Genomic DNA, 26,214 nt, shown 5'->3' with positions numbered 1-26,214 from the left:
AATAATGTGAAGAGTAAAACTAAGCAAAAAGACATGGGCTCTGTATCCTGCAAAGTTGGGGTGGGATTCACAGGGAAGCGAATGTCACAGTGCTTGTATTTTAAAAAAATGTGAAGTTAGGGGCTCTATAGGGTTTCCTGGCTACTCTTGGGGGCGCACATTTTTGGAAGGGACTAATCATAGGTGGTTGACAGTTCTCTTGTCTTACAACATCTGTTTCAGAAGAAAGTGAAATGTTTTCTACACCAGCCCTGACAACCAGCAATTTTTGTACTTTAAAAATCCTTTGCAAGAATGTAAACTACTTAACTACCCAAAGGAAAATATATTTTATGCGTTGCTTCTATTTTAATGTTTACAAGGAAGTCCCAACTAAAGATGCTGGCTAAAGTACTGAATGTGCACAATTAACTGAGTATCTTTTAACAGATCCTTGCTTTCAGCTCTCAAGTGACTCAGAGAAAATTGTGTTAACTCAGCGACTGCTTTATAAGTACACTGCGAAATGGCACTTACAACCAAGTAAAGAAGATGCATACTTTCAAACTCCAAAAACTAAAATGTCCCAACTTAAGTGGAGAAGGAAGAATCTTTATAACTTAGTGACTACTTGAATTTTGAGGAAAAAAGGAGAAAGGAATAGAAGATTACAGAAGTGGAATCATAAGGCTTCTAATTTGCTTAGATATGATAACCTGGGATAGGGTGTGGTGATTCCAAACAACACAATACAATTGTAGTCAGCATAAAAATTACAATACAATTGTAAAGAGAATAAAAATCATGTTTGGCATATGCCAACTCTATACCCTTATACCAAATATATAGCAACTGTTAAGTGATACCTTGTTTATAATGTATTTAGATGGATAAAGTATTATTCTGATTGTTTTATATCTAAGTGATACTCCACAAAACAGATTTATCTGAAGGACAGATTAGTGAACAATGGCGGATCTCAAATCATGTTCACATTTAGCACCTGATAAATGATCTTAATTCCTGCTATTAATGATTCCTTTGTTCAACTTAATGCATTGGAGCATTACTCAGGGTATTTCAAGCAATTTCATGAGAAAGTTGATTGATCATGCAAACAATATGTAGGATTTTAGCATTCTTTATACCATACAGAAAACTTTTTTCACATTTCTAGTACTTTTCTAGTTTTATTTGTTACACGTAAATTCAGTTAGAATTTATTCTGGTGTAAGGAGTGAGGTGAAGCTCCAGCTTTTCTTTTTTCTTTTCAAATTTCTAACCCATTATCTCAAAACCATTTACTATCGGGAGCCTGAGGCAGGAAGATCACTTGAGGCCAGGAGTTTGGGATGAGCTTGGGCAACACAGTGAGACCCTATCTCTTTAAAAACAAAAACAAAAACAACCCCCTCTTCCCCCCCCCACACATTAGCCAGGTGTGGTGGCATATGCCCATAGTCCCAGCTGCTTGGGAAGGTGAAGTGGCAGAATTGCTTGAACCCAGGAGTTTGAGGCTGCAATGAGCCACGACTGCGTCACTACACTCCAGCCTAGGTGACAGAGTAAGATCCTGTCTCAAAATAACCCCCAAAACACACTTATTAAAGATATAATTTTAAAATGTGCACGTGCCCAAACCTATTAAAAAGCAAATACTAATGAAAACTTAGAAAAAACCTGTGGCATGACTTTCTGTTTGTGGATGGTTTTATTCCAATTAAGATGTAGTCAAGGCTTAATGAGATCTTACAAAGAAATAAATTCAGGAACTAGAAGGAGATGCTCTTCTACCCACAAAATATTTAAATGGAGGAGCTGAATTAAAACTGCTAGGAGGGATAAAGTGAGTTGTATCAGAAATGCAGAAGCAATACAAAGATTTTGAGATGTACATAGAAGGGTATTGATTGCAGCACTGTCCACAACACTGTCTGGTTCTTGGGTTGCTGCAAATCTCTGGACTCCTTGTAAAATCAATCCTAGTTGACTTTCTGCTATGTTAGCCAAACACAATCCTGAGGCACTGTATTTTTCCTGTATGTTCTCTGTTTTCACTTTTTATTTATTTTCTCTTAGTGTGGATTACATTTTTGATTTGAAATTTATGAGAAATAAAAAAAATTTTGAATGTCTGGCAGCTAAGGAAGAAATGACAGTAATCCAGACAGTAGAGAAATTAGTGGAAGGCATGAAATCATTTGAGAAATGTACTTTAATGTATAGCACAGCAACCACTGTATTATGATCAGGATATTGAGGACTTGAATACATTGCACTTTATTTTTATAACAAACAGACAAATAACCAGAAAAAAGAGTTGAATTAAGAAATTTATTATTTTTTTTAAAAAAGCAACTTCCAGGGTTGTCATTGTACAGGTTTCGCCCAGTCTCCTATAGCATGGTATAGTGATAACTGATTTTTTATAATAAGGACTCAGAGGCATTGAAGATCCATAACTATCTTGTGAATTATCACAGAAAGAAGAAAGAGTTAGAAGAGTTTAATGTTAAGTGTATTAAAAATCATATTCTAATTCTTTTAATTTGGTTATCTGAGTATGATAATACAGGAGAGCTCAGATAACAAGAAAAGGCAATTGGTTAGAACACTCCATTCCCACAGGATGTGCATTAACAGACTTTTTACTGCATATATCTTTATATAGTTTGCAAACTAATTCAACCCATTTTACACAGCATTAATTTTTTTCACTGAATTGACACTGGGCTGAAACATTTGCTTATCATCTTATAATTATTTTTTTCCAGTTCTTTAATGGATTTTACTCCCATCTGACATAGTGTTTGGATTTTAGTGTATGTGACACTTCAAGATCATCTCTGCCCATTCTAATGATAGTTACAATGAGGTTACCCATGGCCAGATATCCAAGACTATTAATTGATGTACCAGCTCTGTTCTTAACTTCGGTAAACGAGAGACCTTGTGTCTCACTGGAGGGTGCACCAAGCTTCAGGCAAGAAACTGAGCTGGCTATCAACAGACTATGGTTCTTATCAAGGTTCTTATTAATGCTGTGCAAACAAGGGTCTCGTCATTTCGGTAACTATTTGTACATTTATAAAAGCAGTACAGTCATGGGAAAAACCAACAAGCACAGCTTGGTAGAATAACCTGCCATGAAATATCATCGGCTTTATAATAATTTACTACAACTGTTCTTTTTATTCACACTGGATAGGAAATGCTTCCATCTAACACATGGAATACGAATATATACAACACAAATTTGGCTTTAATAAAAAAAAAACAGTTCAAAAGGACAATAACACGGGGGCTGAAAACAATAATTTTGTGCAGTTTCCTGATCACAATCACATGTCTCCTGCCTTTTACAGGGAATGACACAAGTATTGATGGATTTTGTAAACCAGTTAAAACATTCTCCTGCCTGTAATAGCCCACTATGAAGATATCACCTTGTTCATACAGTCTATAGAAGTTTCTCCTTCTTAACTGTAATTCTAAATAACCCGGGATGACACACTGAGTCGGTTTTAAGAACAAATCCTGCGGAGCCTTTTCAAAATCATCATACATTTGCAGTTCCCTATTCCATCAAAATGCTTTGCCAAAACATCTTGTAACTGCACTGGGCATATGACTGATGTGCTGAATGGTGCATTTGCACTGATGCTCACCATCTCGTTGCTCAGCAACGTCAGCATCTTGGCTTGAACTTCTGAATGGCCACGGGAATCACGCGGCAGTGCCATGGGGTGGGTGGACTGTTTTAGACTGCCAGCAGTCAAAACAGTTGTGATGGGCTCAACGTCTCTACACTGTGAGCCTGGGGAACCCATTCTCCTGCGGAATGGTTTTCAGGGACCCAGCAATGTCACTGCAGGTGGCTGAGATATTCTGGCCCCTGCTTATGAGGAACTACATGAAAGAAGAAGCCTAGTGTTCTAAAGAAATAGACAATGCGGCAGGGTTGGGGAGAGGCTGGGGGGTTGCTTTCATGAGTCTGGAAATCTCTGGTTTTAGCTCTCTGAGAAGGCTGGGAGACTCTGTTGTAGGCAGCTGTGGGAGAAGGCTAGGGTTGGAGGTACACTTGGAGATGCGTTAGTTTGGCGTTGGCACTGCAGATTCAGCGCCCGTGGTCCCTGACTAAGGCACTCTGCCTAGATCTATTTTCCCCTGACTGTACCTTTTATGCTCCCTGGCTTTCCCATTCTCCCTGGAAACTCCTGTTTGTTTTTGCTTTCTAAGATACAGATAGCAAAGTAGGTTTCATTTCTCTCATCTGACTGTTGTTGGGTTCGTCTGACTGTTGAGTGGCGGCTTTTTGGAGTTGTAATTTGAGAAGGATTGTGAAGAAATCAGTGGGCTTAATAGGAAGTAGTGCTGTGATTGATTAGCAATGTCTGCCATGGCCACAAAAATTGGTATTGATAAAATAAATGCATCCCAGGCCCTTATATCTCTGTTCTAAGTAAAGTGAGCAAATGAAGCTGGCTTGATGTATTCTTGAAGGATCTTTGGAGACCATAGCCCAAGCCATTAAATTGATATTTATTTTATATTCTGCTTTGTTCCAGAAAAGATTTGAGAATTTGGGGGGCTTGGGACAGGAAGTTTAGGACTTGTGGAGGGAGATAATTTTGAATAGGCTGATGCAGGAGGCCCACGACAAGAAGCTCTGTTTTTACCCCTGGGCGATGAAGCCCAGTGTTTAGCCAGTGATTATAGGGCTTACTGATTAAACAGATCCAGAAAGACCTGGAGAAATGGGGCGAGTCCCAGGCATGGTGGAAATTTCAGGCAGAACATTTCTGTGTTGCAGATCTGATGTATTTCCCCTTGGTTAACAGCTGATGTTCTATGTTGAAAAGCCAAAGAGAAATATATTTGTATACACACACATCCCTTATGGGGGTTAATCAAAGATCCTTATTATGTCAGGACCATAGTCTCTCAGCTCTACCCAGAAGTCTCTGGTGCACAGCTTTACCAAGAAAAAAAAAAAGAAACTAGTGATATTGTGTGATAGGTCCTAATGATGGTATTTTGGGAAGATCAACTCATGTTCATCTCTGGAAAACAGGATGAACTTCATACCTCAAGTGATTTAAACTGAAGTCAAACCTTGATTTTTCACATGAATCATTAACAGGTTGCTCTTCGACAATGCCATTGTCTGTTGATTTAGGGACCGTGTCTGGCCAAAGCCAGCCACCTCTAGCTGCTGATGGCCTGTGGGTTTTAGAAACTAACTGATGCTCCCACCAATACACCCCTGTCAATTGCACACAACTGATTTCACTTACACATCAACATAGCAACATACCTTTTCCATCAGTAAACACCTGCTCCCTTTCTCACTTGGAAACGAAGAATTTGCAAGGAAAAGATGGCATATATTTTTATATACCTGCAAACCCCAGGAGAACATCCTTTTGCATACCCGTCTGATGTTGAGTTTCTTACCACACCAGGGACCCCAGTATCTCCAAAGTTGTAGGCAAAGATTTCCTCTTTCCTGGGTGGTGCACAGGGGTGAGGGTCCTTAGGCTCCTAGGCCAAGGGTCCAAAGTCCAGGGATGGAGGTGGAGTGGAGGCAGGAGGGCAGCATTTTAGAAACCCAGCAATGTATTTCTTATCCAACTCTGTGTTTCACCCTCAGATAAATGATTTTCTTACTGGTCTCCATGAGACATAATCCTGTTGAGAGCATCTTGCAGTTTCACTGTCTCTGGAACCTTCTAGAGGTGATAGATGGCTGGCTATAAATGTGACTGTAGTTGCCTCCTCATTTTTTTTCTGGCAATTTAAAATATCTGTTTCTTTCCGCGGATCGTGATTGTTGGTATACTGGCATTGCCAACCAATTTTTAGCAATGTGTGAAGATCAGTGGGCTTTATCACCACTCCTCTTCTCTAACTGGAAAGACTTGTTCTAACACCTCCTGAAGTTTCTGAGAGAGCCCAGAGCAGGAACTTTGGGCTCTAGACAGAAGGTCTTGGAGGAGGGCGGGAGGGAGGAGGTGCCCTGTTGGGAGGTGGAGCCTGGGGAGGAGGGGGAAGGGTGGAAGGTGGGGACGGGATGGGAGGGGTGGGGGCACTGGGGGGCGGGGGAGGGCAGTGGGGCGCAGGAGGTGGGGGGGTGTAGATGGGGGCAGGAGGTGGCGAGGAGGTGTGGTAGGCGTTGTTGAGCGGGTACTTGGCCGGCTGGTTGTTCTTGACCCTGGTGAAGTTGATGCAGCGCCCCTAGAAGAGAACCGGAGAGAAGGAAGCATGAGCGGATGGCCTCACATCAGGGCCTGTGGTGCTGCGGTGGGCGGCTTGCAAGGAATATGCGGAAAGCAGGCCCCTGTTGGTGACAACTCTCCAGTGGCACATAGTAGAACTTGAGGACAAGTGAGCTCCCCGCTTTCTTTTCCTGGACTGTGTTGCAAAATTTATCTTTTCCTGGAGTCTAACTCTCTCAAGTGGGAGAAAGGGAAGGAGACTGACCTTAATTGGGTGCTGTGTACAGAGGTCGTCAAACTGAATCTCCTCAACAGCCCTGCTAACCGGGTATTATTAACTGTTCCATTGCACAGATGAGGAAACAGGTTCAGAAAAGCGAGGTTACTTTTTCAAGGCCACACAACTAGGAGGAGGTGGGGATTGGTGATTCTAACCCAAAATAGACTCCAGAATTATCCTTCCTGCTGCTACTTTGCCTTCTGGAAGGGGTCCTCATATTGCACAAACAAAAGTCATTTATTCTGATTCATTTCAATTACATGCCTGGAAACGGCAGAAGGTTAACACCACGAGCTTCTCCTATATTGTAATTCAAGGATGCAGCTAGAATCTGTGATTGGAGTTGTCGTGGAGCCCCTGATGCATTTACCTCGCCTGTGGCCCCTCAAGCGCTTGTTCCGGGTAATGAATGAAGGAGGCAGCTATCTCTACTGATGTGACCAAAACAGCTTCCCCATCCATGCCTTGCCTTCTGCAACGTGCTAGTAAATAATAAACAGTTTATCCTGCCCTTGTTCTGGCTATGGGAATCCCTCTTCTACATGCGGCTGCACCTGTGCAGGTACCCTTAGTTGTCGTCACAGGAACCGACAACCTGTGTACCTTAAGAAATACAACCTGGGGACATTCTATTGCCAAGCAGGCATCTACCCTGAATTCTGCTTTTCCCCTACCCTTCTTGGGTACTCAACTGAACAATGCAGTGAAGACCCCGGAACCCCTTACAGCAGCCTCCTGAAAGTCAGCGTCCAAAGCCAGCCTTAAGTAGCCCTGGGTCCCCTATAGTGTGTCTGCTCTGCTCTCCAGAGGCACAGGCGTGCTTTCTCTGTCCCCGACTAGATGCCCTCTAGTCTCATCTGGCACTCAGGAGCTTCCGTGCAACACTCAGCTCTGCAATGGAGGGGAGACGGGTCCTCCTGCTCATCACATTCTGTGCTGGTGTGAGCTCACTTGGCCACTTGCCTGGGTGTGTACCCGCCCTCCTGAGGGCTCCTGGCCTCCCTCACTTCCCATGCCTGTGGGGCATCTTATTGTTCTCTCTCTGGCATGTCTGGATGCCTACAGCATCGTTCCTCACGGAGGCCAGGGTGGGGTTGCTCCTCTCTGAGGCTGCCCTCTGTGCTGGACCTGGGGCTGGGGTGTGGAATTGTTCCTGGCCACATGCTCCAGAATGGATGTTATCCTGTGGTGTCCAGCCTGAATGAGATATGTCCAGAGAGCAATGAGTTTCCCTTTCCAGGCCTTTTAGGGACAAGCCTGAACAGGAATGAAGAGGGTGAGGTGTGGAATTTGGGGAACAATTGCTGCTTAAATTAGCTCTAGGACAAGAGGAAAATGAGAGTGTGTTATTAGAGACTTGGCTCAGGATGGGCCACAATAGGGACAAGCCGCATGCTTGTGGGACGCAGTGGGGCTGAGCAAACCTTCCCTCCCTGTGCACAGCCCCGTGCGTCCTTCAAGTCATAAATCATGTCCCTTTTCCTCCACACGTTTCCCCCACAGTGACTCCAGCCTCCACTTACCCTTTGCTTCCTTGAGTTCTCTAGTTACAGCCTACACCACACATTGCAGCCTGCATACTACAGTTATTTCATCTGTAAATGCCTTGCCTCCCTGGCCAGATGAGAAAGTTCTGGAAGGCTGCAGCCTTGTTTTGTGCTTTGCTGCTCCACAGCTCACAGCCTCACAGGGTGTTCTGCGTGGTACAGGGACTCGTAGTAAAAACGGAGTTGTCTGAGCCACTCAGGAAAAGTTGGGGGTGGGAAACCTTAGCAATAAACTGAAAATTAATTCCTAGAACATAGCATTAGTCAGAGGGCATCTTGGTGAGGAAGGGCCAAACTTGATGGGACTGCAATTGGTTTAGGAGTTGCAATGCTATGTTTAGATGTCAGCACCCTTGTTTCTCTGAGCTTGCATTTCATGTGATTAAACCAGGTGCTAAGCGGGGGAGGCTCTGATTCGAGTTCCACTCACTGCACAAAGAAGTTACCCCCTCCTCGTTGCACTGCCCAGAGCTCCCGGTTTATGTCCAGCCTTTCAGGCATGATGCCGATTTTGTAACCCAGTACTGTACATTCCCGGCTGTTCAAGCTGCCCTCTTTTATAGCTTTATAAATCTAAGCCTCGGTTACAGTTTATTTATGATTCTGGATAAAGCTTTCCTTTAAGATGTGAGGGCCCTAATGATTACCATCTGTGATGAATTCCCGCGACGACAATTTAGAGCCGGGATTTACTGTGCTATCTGTTCTGCCCTTCGTTCCTAGACATGCTAAGTCAGACTGAGAGGCTCAAGAGATTCGCGTCCTTTAAAGATGAAGGGAAACCCTCATCCTGGGGAAGGAGCTGCTGGTGTCTGGGGTCGAGTGCTCATCCGGCTTCAGATCCCCTCCAGAGCTGGCCACCAGGCTGGGCGAGAGGGGAGGCTAATTAATTAATCCAGAAGCTCAGGTACTTATTCTCTTCAATTGAAATAAGTCACTCTACTGTTTTCACCAGAGGCTGTTTTGTCCAGAGACAAAATCAGGAGCTCCCAGCCTTCTTCTGCCAATATCTCTATTCATCATCCACGTTAGGATTCCCAGCGGTTTTCAAAAAGGTCTGAAAGCATCCACAGACTAAAAGATGGTCTCTCACATCTGTCCCCTGAAGATGGGATGAAAAAGGGCAGTGGCGGGGAGTGAGGTGGGGAGGAAGACCTGAGGTCAGCACTTCCAGCTGCCGCCAATGGTGTCTTGGCCAGAGCAGCAGAGGGATGGCGATGGGGTGGGGTAAAATGGTGATGGTGGAGGCAGAGAGTCCTCCTTCCTCTGGTCAGTAACACCCTAGGGGTACACCCATGGGTCACCTACTCCAGAGCATTGTGCTGAGGTTCATTATAGACTTTCCCCAACTCCCCATCACCTGGTCCTTTAGAGCTGAGCACAAAAGCCCAGAGCTCTCATCAGGCAGCCAGAGGGGAGGGGGCAAGCTCCCAGCGTCTGCCCTGCCCCCACTGTGGGACACCCCACAGTGTGATGTGAGGTGGGGGTATTCATACCACCTGTCACTACAGGATTAGGAGGACTCCCTTAATCAATGTTACGAAGGCCTTGGAACAGTGCCTGGCGCACTGTGTTTAGTAAACGAAGCTGAGTCTAATGCTGTCTCTGCAGGTGGGGATGCGCAGACACAATCAGACCCTGTCTGTGGTGGAAAGGCCAGTTGGAGGTGGTATCAGGTGTTCCAACTCCTAGTTTAGTGCCTTCTGAGCGAGCTGCAGACTACAGCTTCTATACTCCACACCTGGCTTCTATAATAAAATTGGTAAATAGGAAAAAATGTAGCAAAAATGTAGGGAAAAACAAAGCAGCTCCTAGAGCCTGCTCTCTCATGTCTGTCCTCTCCTCCTGCTGCCACTAAGCCCTGTAACTTATTTCTTATAGGACCTCCCACAGCGCACTGCGCACACGTTTGATTGATGATGAATTTACACGTACTTCTCTTCCTGAAAAAAGGTGCAGACTCGGCATCAACAAATCCCTGGGGTAATATACAGTAAGACCCACAGTCTTTGCAAGAGGGGTGTGGTTACAATAAGTTCTTAAAACCTGGAGTCAGAGGTGCCAGCACAAACACAGTAACATTTAGACCACATAATTGGCCTAAAGATCAGTTTACACAACATCGTTTTTTGCTTGCAAGAGGATAATAGAAAGGCCAGATGTTCTCAGTGTCATGTAGGCCAGCAAATCTGCACCAGTGTTTGGTTAAAAGGTTGCTAGGATGATTGGAACTCTCACTTCATAACACTAGTCTTGGTGACCCAGTTTTATTTTCTACAGTACTGGTTTTGTGTGGTTTGATTCAGATCCAAGATTTGGCTTTGACCTCAGTTTACCTCAGTGTCCTCATTTACAGGAATGAATGCCAATTATTCTCACACATTAGCAAACATTTCTCAGATTAAATTCTAAGAAGAAAATGCAACAATATCTCCAGCTAAATGAAGGCTTAGCACGATGCCAGCTGGCCTTCCTCCTAGGCTTGAAAGTGCCATTTTGATTTGGCTGTATCTCATGGTGGTGGGAGGACCATGTGAAATGTCCAGGTACATTAGCGTCTTTATTTATCATCAAAACTCTGTCAGTTAAGCATCATTATTTTCATTGTACAGAAAAAAACTAAAGTCTCACACCTATTTAAATAACTTGCTCAAGACTACACAGCTAGTAAGCGGCAGAGTGGGATTAAAACCTAGCTCTGCCTCAGGAACTCATCCTCTTCATACTGTATTCCTGAATATAGACTAAAAGTGCAAATGATTTCTTGAAAGACTTGTAGATAGCAACACACGGTGTAGGACTTGACCACAATCCAGCAGCTCTTGACACAGCTAAGCGATTCTTCCTGAACCTAAGTCTGGCCAATTCACTCTCCAGCTCAAAATTCTTTAGTGATTCCCCATCACCTTTAAAGTAAAAGCCAAACACCTCCACTGGCATACAGCCCTTTGGGATCTGGTCTGTGCTTATGTCTTTCAATTGATGTCTTACTCTTTTCTTGCAAGATGTCCAGCTTGGTCCACCCTATGCCCTCCACAAATATTTGTTCAATGAGGAATATAATTTGCCGTGTGGCACTTTTCTCTAAATGTTTCCCATTAGAAACATTGCTCCTTAACTGGTTGGTGAGCACCTCCGAGGCAGCCGCAAGGGCTTCTCTTCTGGAGCCTAGAGTTGCTCTAAAGAGCTCAACGTTCAAGTTCAAGTTGGCACTCAACAGATACTGCTCACACACCGGAGCTCCGAGGTGCCGCAAGATGTCTTAGAAAGCTCTGATTTTTCCCTGCGGGTTTAGGCTCTCCAGAGGTCAAGGATCCATGAACACAGCTATGAGTTTAGGGCTTCTCAGTCACCTCCCCATGGTCTCCTTGCACATCTCCTAGGTTCTTGGAGAAAGGATGGCAAGAATCCTATGTACTTCCCTTGGCTTCTACACTTGAAAGGTTCACGTTACCTCTAAAAATAATTTTTGGGTTACCTTTGATTGCTTTATCAAAGGAAGTTGTTCATCAACAAAAAGCTTTGCTTCAATTGGAGGTGACATATTCTGAAATGGTTATGATGAAATGATCAGGATGAAATATCTTGTTGATCAGGTTCTGGATTTCCCTGGGTTTGAACTCCAGGCATTGATGGTCTGAGGAGTATAGAGACAGGACACTGGTGGTGGGGGCTGTGGTCTGCTTTGTGGGTTGCAGTCAGGAGGCAGAGTTCTACCTCTAGTCCTGCCACTAACATAATCATTGTGAAACCTGGGGCAAGTCACTTTCTCTCTATGAGCCTCAGTTTCTTCATCTGTCCAATAAAGTTGTACCGGCTAGATGACATTCAGGGCCTTTCAGTCCTAATATTCTATAATTCCATCAACATTTTTTGTTTTTTTTGAGATGGAGTCTCACTCTGTGAGAGTGATCTTGGCTCACTACAACCTCTGCCTCCCAGGTTCAAGCGATTCTCCTGTCTCAGCATCCCAAGTAGCTGGAATTACAGGTGTGTGCCACCAAGTCTGGCTAATTTTTTTGTATTTTTAGTAGAGATAGGGTTTCGCCATATTGGCCAGGCTAGTCTCGAACACCTGACCTCAGGTGATCCGCCAGCCTCAGCCTCCCAAAGTGCTGGGATTATAGCTGTGAGCCACCGTGCCTGGCCTCCATCAAAATTTGAATTCCTTTGAAACCTTTTCCTTGGATAATTTAATCTGAATTTTTTTGGGGCAGCCAGCTTGCACATTTCTTTATACTAATTAGTTTGGTTAATGCTTTGTATTGCATATTTTCTGGTTGGTCATTAGATTTTAAAAAATACTAATAAATTGAAATTTCAAAATTGGAGGTCTGCTTTTCTATTATTGTGGTAAGAGTTTGAGCTTGCCTGCAAGTTCTGAATTTGAGTTTGTGGGATGACAGGGAGATGTGACAAGAGGTGTGGGCCGATTGTGTGCAAAAGAGTTGCCAGTGGTGAGCTCATGTGTGCTGAGTGTTATGAGACATCTGTTTGGGCATCAGGCACGCTCAGTGGAGAGGGAGCTGGACTTTGGAGATGGTTAAAAATATGCTATGGCTCCCACAGATTAAACCAAATAGTTTCCTATGAACGGAGGTCATCTAAGGAGATTGGATTTCACAGGAAGAACTCTAAAATAATTAGATTGACAAAGTATAACATATACGCCAAGTTTCCTCTGACAAATACCTTTTTTCTCTGGCCTAGTTCTCCCATTGATTATCTTGTTTGGAGGGCTATAGGTATTTCTCAAGTTACTAATGAATTAGGTTTCCAAAGTCAGTTGTTTGGAATTATGCGCATAGTTTCTAACTTAAATCATTCTTGTAAACTCAGGCTAGACCACAAAACCTCATCGACATATTGAAGGCAATTGACACAATCCTGCCAAAGGTGGTGCTCTACTGATGAATTAAACACATGAACAATGAATGGATGGCTGGATAGGGTGACTTAATAGTTAGCCTTCTACCCTATGATTCTCTTCATTTGTTAATTTATTTTTGCATTTATCCTTTTGACAAATGGGTTTTGAGTGCCGGCTATGTCCTCAAAAGTGCTGCAGACAGTGCTGAGCAAATGTTGAGGTCCCTGTCCTCATGAAGAATATAGTCTAGAGGTGAAGACAGACAGTAGTCAAATGGACCCCAGCAACCACATTTGTGATCTGTGACCCTGAGCTTGACCACAGTTGACTGGACCAGAGGTGGACAACTATGCTGAGCTAGAGCGATCAGATTCTCCCTCCAGTGAATTTGGAATGAGCACTGAGTGACAGGTAGTTAGTCAGTCAGGACTGATCATTTGAATAGAGGGAATGTAAAGTGGGAACCTAGGGATGAGGGAGCAGCCATCTTCTGCCACAGTCAGGGAGAAGCAGAGAAAGCTCTGATTCTGTTTCATAAAGACCCTTCATACCCATTCATTCTGCCCTGCCCTCATTATTGCTCATCTTCTAACACTTGGCCACCAAGTAAACCAGTCTCCCTGCTCTCAGCCTTTCCCTTTCACTTGGATATTTTGGTTTTCCATGTAAAATTCATACACACGCATGCACGCACACACACACATATATAAATGTGCACATACATACATATATATGTATGTCTACATATGTGTAGATAGAGGTATGTATAAAATGTATGTATACCTGTATACATAAAAATGTATATACACACAGACACATTCAAAGTTATCTTGCTGGCCAGGTGAGGCGGCTCATGCCTATAATCTCAGTACTTTAGGAGGCTGACGCAGGCGGATCACTTTAGCCTAGGAGTTAGAGACCAGCCTGGCAACACAGTGAGACCCTGTGTCTACAAAAATAAAAAAAATTAGCCTGACGTGTGTGCCCTTAGCCCTAGCTACTTGGGAGGCTGAGGCAGAAGGATGCCCAAGAGTTTGAGGCTGCAGTGGGCTATCATGGCACCTCTGCAGGGCATTCCAGCCTGGGCAACAGAGCGAGACCCTGTCTTGCTCCTTCGTCTTCCCCAAAGCTGGAGCCATGGGCAAACAGAAGGGTGTGTTGGGAGTGGTGATGCTCTGATCCTTCTCGGCTCCCCTTTTCTCTGCCTCAAACTTACCCTGCCTATAAATCTCATAATAGCCTGCCTTTTATGTGCTGTTCATGGAAAGGGATCCAAGGTCAACTCTTTTAGTTATTTGATTCATTTTGCTGACACACAAACTGGCACGTTCTCCATAATAATGTCTTTGGATGCCAGAACTGAGGGTAAGATGAAAGCACACAGGAAATATTTGGTAACACAAGGAAACTAGAAAAATGAAGGAAAGGGTAGAAATAAAAATGGTATCTCTTTAGTTGAAAAATACACAATGAAAAAAGAAAGAAGAGGAAGGGAGAAGGGAATGTTAAATTAGAGCACTCGGAATTAATATTTTGTGCTTATCTTCACAGAGCACAGACACACACCCAGTGGTGGATATATTTAGGAAAGTGGGATCATCCTGTATAAAAGTTTTAAAGTAGTTTACTGTGACCACTTCTCCCCTGTCATTTTCATTGGTTGTAGAATCCTCTATCACATGGAAGCACCAAATGCAGTTAAGAATTTCTTTATTGTTGGATATTAAGAGTGTATCTAATTTTTCTCTATTATAAACAATGCTGTGATAAAACCATTCATAAGTATTTTCATACATCTGTCAATTGTTTATTATTTTTTTTTTTGAGACGGAGTCTCGTCGCCCGGGCTGGAGTGCAGTGGCCGGATCTCAGCTCACTGCAAGCTCCGCCTCCCGGGTTTACGCCATTCTCCTGCCTCAGCCTCCCGAATAGCTGGGACTACAGGCGCCCGCCACCTCGCCCGGCTAGTTTTTTTTGTATTTTTTTAGTAGAGATGGGGTTTCACCGTGTTAGCCAGGATGGTCTCGATCTCCTGACCTCGTGATCCGCCCGCCTCGGCCTTAGAACAAATTGTTCGAGGTAGAATTTCTGGGTCAGAGTTTATGGACATTTTAACAGTTTTTAATACTGTCAAACTGTCTTCTATAAAAAGTGATATTCATTCGTAGTTCCAGTACTATTTTATGAGATTTCTATTTTCCTACACTTTCATTTACAGTTTTAGAATTAAACATTTTTGCCAATTTGACTATCTGAAGGAACTGTATTATTGTTTCCATGTTCAGTTTTATTATTTGTGAGATGAAAGTTTTTAAAATGTGTGTGTATATGTATATGTAAAGCTATAAAGATATATACACTCACACATGTATATACACACACACCCACATACTACATATATATATATATATATATATATAAAAGTCCTTTGTATTTCACCTTTAATGATTTGTCTGTTCATATACTTTGCCCACTTTTACTGAGGTTTTGATTTTTTTGTAAATCTTTTTTATTGATTTGTAAGAGCTCTTTATAGAGTAATGATGAAACTGATTGATACGGTTAGGCTTTGTGTCCCCACCCAAATCTCACCTTGAATTGTAATCCCCACATGTGGAGAAAGAGAAGTGATTGGATTATGGGGACAGTTTTCCCCATGCTGTTCTCATGATAGTGAATATGTTTCATGAGATCTGATGGTTTTATAGAGGGCAGTTCCCCTGTACTCGCTCACACACTTTCTCACCTGCCGGCGCGTAAGACATATGTGCTTCCCCTTCTGCCATGATTGTAAATTTCCTTAGGCCTCCCTAGCCATACAGAACTGGGAGTCAAGCCTCTTTTCTTTATAAATCACCCAGTCTTGGGTAGTTTTTATAGCAGTATGAGAGCAGACTAATATACTGGTTATGTAAGCTATGTTTTTTGTTTGTTTGTGATTTTTAAAAATTTTACTGATGGTATTTTTTGACGTACAGAAGTTAAATAAGTTTATGTGGGTAGCCAATTATATCAATCCATAGAGTCTATTTTTTTTTTTTTTTTTTTTTTGAGATGGGGTTTCACTCTGTCACCCAGGTTGGAGTGCAGGGGCGTGATCTCAGCTCACTGCAAACTCTGCCTCCTAGGTTCAAGTGATCCTCCCACCTCAGCCTCCCATGTAGCTGGGACTACAGGAATGCACCACCACACCTGGCTAATTGTTTTTTCTATTTGGTAGAGACGGGTTTTCACCATGTTGCCCAGGCTGGTCTCAAACTTCTGAGCTCAGATCGTCCACCACTCTCAGCCTCCCAAATTGCTGGGATTACAGGCATGAGCCACTGTCTCTGGCCCATAGAGTCTATTTTTTCATACCCCTTAGAAAGGCCTTCGTCATTGGGCACGGTGGCTCACGCCTGTAATCCCAGCACTTTGGGAGGCTGAGATGGGCAGATTACCTGAGGTTGGGAGTTTGAAACCAGCCTGACCAACATGGAGAAACCCCGTTTCTACTAAAAATATAAAATTAGCTGGGCGTGGTGGCACGTGCCTGTAATCCCAACTACTTGGGAGGCTGAGGCAGGAGAATCGCTTGAACCCAGGAGGTGGAGGTTGCGGTGAGCCGAGATCACGCCATTGTACTCCAGCCTGGGCAACAAGAGTGAAACTCTGTCCTAAAAAAAAAAAAAAAAGTTTCATCATTCTTTTTTTTTTTTTTTAGTTATAGTTTCATTTTTCTATGTTTATAGAATGTGTACTCTAGAGCCAAACTACTAGTATTCAAGATCTGATTCTGCAACTTACTGTGTTATCTTGGACAAATTAATTAACTTCTGTTTTCTTTTCTGTAAAATGGGTTAAATAATTGATCCTAGCTCATGAGATTATTGTAAGGATTAATGAAAATAATAAATAACTTTTTTAAATTTTTGAGACGGAGTTTTGCTCTTGTTGCCCAGGCTGGAGTGCAATGGTGCAATCTCAGCTCACGGTAACCTCTGTCTCCCAGGTTCAAGTGATTCTCCTGCCTCAGCCTTCCAAGTAGCTGGGATTACAGGAGTGCGCCACCCGGCGAATTTTGTATTTTTAGTAGAGACGGGTTTTCACCATGTTGGTCAGGCTGGTCTCGAGCTCCTGATCTCAGGAGGCCTTGGCCTCCCAAAGTGGTGGGATTACAGGCATCAGCCACTGTGCCCCGCCTATAAATAACAGTCCCTGACATACAAAATTACTCAGTAAATGTTAACTATTTTCATCCGGAATATATTTTGCTATGAGATGTGAGGTACAAGTTCAAATTTATTTCATCTTTTTCTAAATCAGCCAATTGTGCTAACTTAGAAATACCATTTGTTAAACAATCTACCACTTTCCAACTAATTTAATGCCAGCCTTATCATAAGGCAAATTCTCACTTGGTCTTTCATTTGTTTTTTCAGATCTCTGTTCCACTTCTCTGATGTGTCTATATCTGTAGCAGCAGTTTTGACTGTTACAGTTTTACAACATATTGTAATATTGATCTTATAAGTCTATCTTTATTATTTTTCAAGATTATCTGCACTAGTCTCATCTGATTGTTCCTCCAAACAATGATTTAGAATAATGTAATTCATAAATTAAGTTGGAGAAAATGGCCTTTTATATTTTTATGTTTTCTCATCCATCAACAGCACATTCCAAATTTGTGATTTTCGAATGTAAGTTCCAGCCTTCTTTTAAACATTTACTTCTAGATTTATTTTATTGTCGCTATTGTAAAGTTTAACTTTTCTCTATTTTAGCATCCTACTCTTAGTATATTTATTTTGTATTTAAATATTTTACTGAATTCTCTTACAGTATTTCTGTTGATATAATTTAATATTTTCCATTTCTAATATTTACCTATTATTACTTTTTCTTGTTTTATTGCATTGATTAGCAGTGATGTCAGGTGCCTTTATCTTATTCTTGTCTTTAGCGGGAATACCTTCAGTATTTCATAAATAAAGTAGTTTAGTTATCCTTACTTCTGTTAAAAATATACTTTAATTCCAGTTTAAGTGTTTAAAAAATTTAAGCAAATATCAAATAACTTTTTGATATAAAGTAAGATAACCCTATTGATAGATATTTTTATTCATGTTAAGGAAATAATTTCCTATTCACGGTCAGTTGATAGTTTCAAAAAGTAATATTTTAAATTCTATCAAATATCTTTTTGATATCAAGATCATTATATTGTTCCTATATTTTCACCTACTGATATATCTTTTATAAATTTTTTTCTAATAAAAATTATCTGCACATTTCTGAAATAAACTTTTGAAAAGTTCTGAAATTAATAATCTTTGATTTAGGATTTTTGCACCCAAATTCACGGGTGAATTTGGTCATGTTCCTTTTGTTGTGAGCTACTTTATGTTAACTTCACAAAACAATCTGGGAGGATTTTCATCTTTTTATATGTTCTGTATTTCTGAAATAGCACAAGAATTACTTGTTCTTATAACAGGTACATAAGAATGAGATAATTCTCTCAAAAATTTTCTAGACATGCTGTTATTTAAAAGTATAGTTCTTAGATGCCTTTAAAAATTTTTGCCACAGATATTGACTGATTCAGGTTTTGTACTTTTTTTGAGTCAATTTCTGTAATTTATCCTTTCTTAGAAAATCATTCATTCATCAAGATTCTAAAAGCATTTGCATAGATTTGTACTTTGTACACAGAACATTCTTACAGGTAAACAAATCTCCTTATTTGTTGTGATAGCCCTTTTGTCTTTCTTAGTAATTACATATTTTAATGTTCTGACCTTCTTTTTTAGATTTGTCTTTCAAAGATTCATCAGTGATACTGGTAGTTCCAAAGACATTCTTAAAGACTTCTCAGTTCTACTGATTTTGCTTTGTTTTCATCACTTTGTTCTTCATTCATAGATTCTGTGTTTCTGCTGTCTGTAGATTTGTTTCATATTATTTTCTAAGTTTTAACTAATTCTTACCTCATTTGTTTTCATTTTTTCTTGTTTAATAATGAAAGAATTTAAGGCTATGATGTTTCCAAATCCCACAAGTTTTTATTGAGATGTTCCAATTGTCATTATTTTCTCGGATCCCAGTTAATTGCAGTTTTGATTTCCTCTTGGACTGAACAGTAATTTATGAGAGTGCTTTAAAACTTCAAAGTGCTTTTTTTTGAGACAAGGTCTTGTTCTGTTGCCTAGGCTGGAGTGCAGTGGTGTCTAAGTGCTTTTTTTAAAGCAAGAGTTTAATCCCTTATTGCTAAATTCTAGATTTTTATTTTTATTTTTGGTGGTATATGTGGACTCTAAAAATTATATGTTCTCTTTTTTTCAGGTTTTCTTTGTGGCCTAAGTTATAGTTGAGTTTTACAAGTTAAGAAAATAATATGAATTATTTATTTGAAGGGTGCTGTTAAATAAATATCCATTATTTTTTGATTAGATTTTTAATTAAAGCCTCTATATTTTTTATTTACTTTTTCATCTGCTTGCTTTATTGAAATCCAAGGGTGATTGTGAGTTTATTAAACTACTTTTCTCCAATGTTTTACACAATGATATTTGCACAAACTTTGCTCCTTTAATCACTGGGCCACCCAAGAGTAGCAGGGAGGGTGCTCTTTCAGGGCTCTCTGGGCAGAGGGAAAATCTTCCATCCCAAATAATTCTTGCTTCCTGTTTGTGGTGGTGGTGGCTTATCTGCAAAGGTGGCTGCCATCTTTTCCCGCTGTAGTACTCATGTACTGTGGCGAGGAGGGGTCTATGCCTCTACTTCCTTGAATCTGGGTTGGCTGTGATCGTTTGAATATAATGGAAGTGATGTTGTGCTAGCTTTGAGGCTGCTTCTGAGGCCTGACAGTTTCTGTTTCCTGTTTTTGGTGTCGTGAGCCTCCATGTAAGAAATCCTGGCTAGTCTACTGCAGGGAGGCCTGTTGAGGTACAATGAAGGTGGTCAAAGGAGTGAAGAAGCCTTCTGGGATATCCAGTCAACCTTCCAGTGATTCCAGCCCCAGCTGCCATCTGTCTGCAACTTCATGAGAGACTCCAAATGAGAACTATCCCACTGAGCCCAATCGACCCAAAAAATGAGAGGGAAAAATAGCAAATTGCAGTTTAAGTCATTAGGTTTGGGATGGTTTGTTACAGAACAATACTGAAACAAGAAGCAACTCATCACTTTGCCTAGTGGGGTCACTCATGCTGTGTGGAAGCTGAGTATGAGTTGTAGGTTTCCCCCTTTTTTTTGGGACTCTGAACTTGGCACCCCTCCCTAAGGTGCTGCGGAGGATCCCGATCTGTGCTCTGGCTGTTGCCTGATGGACTAGGACTTTACGCCACTAGAACCCAAGGTCCCCAGGAGAAAGATGGGATAACTGGATGACAGAAAGATGTAACTCCAAAGGCAACCATCACACATTTCCTTTTCTGTCTTCTGGATATTACCCCGCAGTGTTCATTTTGAAATGTAGGTTATAGATTGGATAAAGAAAATGTGGTACATATACACCATGGAATACTATCAGCCATAAAAAAAGAATGAGGTCATGTCTTTTGCAGGAACATGGATGGAGCTGGAGGCCATTATCCTTAGCAAACTAAAGTAGGAACAGAAAACCAAATACTGCATGTTCTTACTTATAAGTGGGAGCTAAATGATAAGAACTTATGAACACAAAGACAGAAACAACAGACACTGGAGTCTACTTGAGTAGGGAGGGTAGGAGGAGGGAGAGGAGCAAAAAAGATAACTATTGGGTACTGGGCTTAATACCTGGGTGATGAAATAATCTGTATAACAAGCCCCCATGACATATGTTTACCTATGTAGCAAACCTTTACATGTACCCCCAAACCTAAAATAAAAGTTAAAAGAAATGTAGGTTATTATGCTGGTGAGAAAGGGCTGAACTCAGGACTGGGAAAGATGCTGCAATCGGGAAAGGGGTTTTTGCCTATCTACACACTTGTGCAGGCTTACTTGTGTAAGCCAAGCCTATGACATCCTATCACCTTCTCTCACGCTGCCAGTGGGGAGCTTGAGGTTGAAAAGTGTCTCCCGATTCTGAAGTCAGGCTAAATACATATACTCAAATTGCCATTTTGACTTGAAAATCTTAAAAAACATTAATAAATACTTAGACACAGAGGAAACACAGTAAGATAAAGTAGCCTTGCCATTAAAATAGGGATGAACAAACTCTGTCCTAAGGCTATATGAAATGCTAACTGTCCATGTCTACCCTATGCATAAAGATACAACTAATTACTTGCAATACAAATGAATTTGTAAGGCCAAGTGGTGAAGAACTCACTCTGATGGCCTCCGAGGAAGGTCAATAAACCTTCATAGCTAAAAAAGGCAAAAATATACTAGATGACATAAGGAAATAAAACCTCCTTGTCTGATGCTTAAATCCCTTCTTTAAATCTCATCACTCTATAAAACCATGGCATGTTATGTTTACACCTGTTTAGTTCTGACAAGTTTCAAGAAATAAAGACAAAATAGGGTTGGAGAAAGGAGATTTAGGAAAAGTGATCAGGTGGCCAAAGTGCTGTCACTAAACAGGGACTGGCTCAGAATTCACACCTTTCAAAGTGGCAAGACAAAGAATTATGCAGAGATACCCTGGGTGTATACTTTAGAGGTGGTAGAGGAAATTGAAAACAATAAGAGGAAGCAAATCATGCTGAGTGGTGACCAAGTGTGGCACATCCTAAATATTGTTTCTTAGCTTTGCTCGTCTTAAAACCAGCCATTGGTACTGACCATCTTCTCTTCATCAATGGCATCAAGTCCAATGTACACTCCTGGGTCCTGCCAAGCAGTGTAGCAATTACCTCTCCAAAGAGCCTGGTTTTAATCAGCATTTTGGATGGGTCTCACTAATGCTTTAGATTTAATGCACTTTTCTAAGATTAAAAAAAAAAACCACCATGGCATGGTCATGCTGAGTGAGTGAAAGTCTGACCCTGGATGAACTAATATTATTTAGAGTCTTCCTTCTTGCCCTTTCTGTCTCCCCTGTTAAGAATCTTGAGGATATTTTTCCTGTCCCCAGTTTAATGACTCTAACTACTTAGAACCACCATTAGTATAGTCTTTTGCTTCATTATTTTATTTATATTGAGGTATTTGCTTTAAATATTGGTGCCAGAAGATAAACCGACTAAGATTGTTTGGTCAAGAGCATTATTTAGCTTGGATGTGAAAATGTAAAATTATGAAATGACTGATTCATCTGGTGCACAGCACCAACCTCATCCTGCTCCATATATACAAGCTCATGGATGAAGATTTGTTTTCTTCTTTTGCACCAATGCAAGGAATGCCATCTTCAGGATGAGTTCTTTTACTATGCCTGTAGCCGTCAACACCTTTTCCCCAAAATGGAATATTAATTTTCTTAAAAAAGAACAAGTTTGCTTTTGTGCTTCCTGTATTGTTGCCAGTGAGTGGCACTGTTATGGACCAAATGCGTGTGTCTCCCCAAATCCATGTGTTGAAGCCTCAGCCTTCAATGGGATAGTATTTGGGGGTGGGGTCTTTGGGAGACACTTAGGGTTGGATGAGGTCACGAGGGTGCCTCCCTCATGATGGGGTTGGTCCCCTTAGAAGAAGAGTTTCCACAGGGCTTGCTTTCATTCTACTCACACGTGCACCAAGAAGTGGCCATGTGAGTGCACGGCCTGGAAGAGGGGCCCCACCGGAATCTGATCACACCGGCACCCTGATCTCAGACTTCCAGTCTCCAGTACTGTGAGAAAATAAATTTCTGTTGTTTAAGCCCCACAGTCCATAGTATTTTGTTATGGCAGCCTGAGCACACTAAGAGAAGCATCCTAAATGGGTAGGTGTCTTCTCAGCACTTCACACACGCACCATTTTCCTATCCCACGACATTGTCACACTGGCCAAGCCCCCTACTCATATGTATTCATTTGAGGGACCAGTTGTTATGGAGTGAAAACTTTCATACTAATCCCATCTGCCATTCATTGAGTGCTTACGCTGTGCCAGGCTTGGCACTAGCTGCTTTATATTCATCAACTCATTTTGTTCTCCTAAAAGCACTGTTGGTTAATATCCCCTTTATCCTGACACAAAAATGTAGAAACAGCTCAGAAAGGCTATGTAATTTTCCCAGGCTATCTCTGTAAGTAAGTGACTGAGTGAAGATATAAATCCAGGTCTGTTTAGACTCTATGCTCTTTCTTTTGAGCAACATGTGCTTTTAGATTGGAATGAATCTAGGGCAGAATGAATCAAGAAGCATAGCAATGAAAAGAGTTGGCCACCAGTAATATTACCCATTTGAAAAGTTGCCATGGGTCCCAACACTTACCCAGCCTCCAAAGCTGTTCTGTTCCAGCTTTCCATGTCTCTATTTCTTCCTTCTTTAGGATTTCAGTGCCCTACAGCGACTCTTCCTGGAGAAGCGCCTTGTGTATCCCTATCCCTTTTTCCAATCACAACTTACTTGTCCTATGTGCCTCTCCCCTCATAATCCTCTGTGCTTTCTAAGGGACAAACCTCTAATCTGATCCACAAGCTGGGTCCACTATAGTGGTTTATTTCTTAATAGGCTCTATCTTTCCATAGACACAAAAATATACTATCATAGAGATTGATAACTGTCTCCCATATGCATTTTCACTTTCTTCTTTTAGTAGTAGAACCCCTGAGTTTCACTGGCCACATGACCAGCCAGCAACGACTACATTTCCCAGCCTTCTTTGTAAAAGCTGCTTCAAGGGGCAGTAAATGATGCTGAGCTTGACCTAGTGTGGTGCATGAATTGCAGGTGGGTGTGGCCTTCTTTGCATCAGGGTGTGGCCATGTAATCTATGCTCTGGCCAGCTGGAGGTGAGCAGAAATTATATGTCCAAATTCTAAGCTGTGCCTTAAAGAGCACACCCCAGCCCTTTTCATTATTGGACTATGCCGACAAGAACCACACTCTTGGAGTGGTGGAGAAAGAAGATGGAAGGAGCCTGGGCCCCTGACAGCATGGAGCCGCCATGTTGACTCTGGACAGTTTATTCCCAGAGAGTTACATGTGAGAGGGGAAAAAAAGGTTCGATGGTTAAAGCTTGTATTATTTTGGGCTTTTGGTAGGTCGGCTGAACTTCTAACCTAAATAATATAATTCAAGAAAGGAACCTTCTGATGACAGTATTTTATTGTAAAGGAGTGGCCCCAGTGCTGGGCATTTGGGGTGCTGTGGTAGGCTCTTGTGATCTTCTGGGATCAGGCTGGGCTTTGGGCAACCTCTTAATTTTTGACCATGGAGTTGGCTGCCCACCTTTAAAGAGGCGAGACCTGCCCAGCTGGCTCCCAGAAGCCTCTGGACTGTTTCCTGGACTTGTCTGCTTTTCAGGTAAGGGCTGCCATGATCCTGTCAGAGTGCCTTTCAGATGAAACTGAAGGAAGACAGTAGTCAAAACCCTGAAGTATTCCGGCTAATGTCAGACAGAGAAACAGAAAATTTACAGCACTCAAAATCTGGGATTCATTTAGGAGTAAAAAAAAAAGCATTAAGTTATCCAACCTCAAAACTGTTTTCAGGCTTCCAGTGGGCCCCAATACTCTTCCTAATTGCAAGACCATGTAGAAGTTGGATCTGAAATGAGACCACGAGCCAGTATCAAAATGCCCCATTTTCATGGTGCACGAAATGCTTCACGTATCCAGCCTGCACTAATTAAATGTCTGTGATACTTCTCCCCAGGCTGGGCTGGCTGAGCTCGTGCTCTGTATGATCTGGGAAGAAATGGTTGTTGGACTCATATTGAGATTGTAAGAGGAATCTTTAAGAGGAAAAAAAATACATGTTAAATCTTTTGGAAAGAGGCAGGGTAAAGGTTTGGGGGATTTCAGCACCTGGATTATAAATAATGTTGCTAATTACCAATGAATTTTATTTGTTCATTAAAAGTGGACTCAGCAGAAAGCTCCACTTGGAGAGATGACAAACGGTATGACCTCTGCTTTATTTCTGCTATTTCAATGGTTTCTCCTAGTTGCACAAACCCTTACCAGGATAACAAGGTCACCCCAAGTGCCTGGATGGGCCTCTGACTCCAGAATTCTTCTCAGCCTCCTCTCACTGGTTATGTTGCTGCTCCTGGCTTACAGCATTTCTTACTCGTCAATCACCATTTTGGCTCCTAGGCTCTCCCATTTCCTACCGATTGATGAGGCCTTTGGAACTAGCTTGAACTTTGTCTTCCTCTGGCCTCGTGACCTGCTCCACGTCCTTCCCCAGTTGACTGGTCTTTCACCAGGTCCCTCTCCACAGGGGATGATGAGGACTGGGACCTGGAGGAGCGTCTCTGAGCTAGATCCCAGGGCCGGCTCACAGAGATCAGCTCTGGAGTGAATTCAGCCAGAGAACCCAAATAAACTCTGTGAATCCAGACAGTCCAGGAAAAGAAAGGTGACCTCATGCTTAGTAAGAACAATCTCTGTTCAGTCTCCAAAGACCCTGCAATGAGTGGGGTTGCTGGTGGTTTGGCCCACTCCCCCTTCTCATGCTATGGCTACCAACCCCCTCATTGAGGAACAGGATTCTTGAGGCTGAGAGATGTGGCTGGGACTGAGGCAGAGGAATGCAATTGAGAGGTAGTGTGGGGGGACACTGCAGTTCTGAACAGCTCACTCCGATTTTCTGGGAGCCTTAGCTGTGCAGTGGTTGAAATTATGAATAAGCAAAAAGCCCAATAGTGACAGCAATACTCCTTGTCCTCTTTCTGGCCATCACAATTCCCATCTGGTCCTTTCCTGCTTTTCAGCCTTCTTTCTTTGAAGGCAGGGACTTTGTCATATTGTTTGGTCTAAAAGAAGCTCTGGAATAACATCCAACATTTGCTACTGTTCAATCAATAAGCTCCCTGAAGAGGCTAAAGAACTACATTGTGAAGCTGGAGAGAGAGTCTGGGGGTTTGCATCATCAGTTTCTCTAAACTTGTTGCTTTTTCTCAGCTCGCCTCTCTCCGGCATCCTATCTCCCTTGCTTCTCCCCTGCCCATGAGGTTAATGAGTGCCTCTGTAGTGAGCTGAGCAGAACACCAAAATTTCCCTGCCTTGAGGTGTCTTCTTCCTACTCTTTGTACCCCGGACATGTCCAGACTACCACTTGGTCTGATATATATATGTTTTTAAAGTATTTATTTTTTTTATAAAATAAAAAATAAATTTTTAAATTCACTCTGTCACCCAGGCTAGAGTGCGGTGTCACGATCGTGGCTCACTGCAGCCTCAACCTCCTGGGCTCAGGCGATCCTTCCACCTTGGCCTCCCGAGTAGCTGGGACTACAGGCATAT

At 42.0% G+C, this 26,214-nt stretch overlaps 1 protein-coding gene across 2 annotated transcripts in view; it reads right to left on the bottom strand.

Annotated features, from left to right (window-relative positions):
• Window positions 1-2,299: 2,299 nt before the first annotated feature.
• Window positions 2,300-26,214, bottom strand: part of LOC105465199 (ANTXR cell adhesion molecule 1) — a 239,376-nt gene continuing 215,461 nt past the window's right edge. The window contains exon 18 of one of the 2 annotated variants that reach the window (XM_011713474.2): window positions 2,300-6,216. In XM_011713474.2, the coding sequence (XP_011711776.2) occupies window positions 5,956-6,216 (261 nt within the window). In that variant the 3' untranslated portion in view covers window positions 2,300-5,955. Of the gene's footprint in view, window positions 6,217-19,786; window positions 19,817-26,214 lie in introns of those variants that run through there. The other variant, XM_071076840.1, reaches the window with a different exon arrangement.

This window comes from Macaca nemestrina, chromosome 13, assembly GCF_043159975.1.
Source record: "Macaca nemestrina isolate mMacNem1 chromosome 13, mMacNem.hap1, whole genome shotgun sequence".
Lineage (NCBI taxonomy): Eukaryota > Metazoa > Chordata > Mammalia > Primates > Cercopithecidae > Macaca > Macaca nemestrina.
The sequence above is the reverse complement of the archived record's forward strand: the minus strand, read 5'-3'. Positions and strand labels throughout refer to the sequence as shown.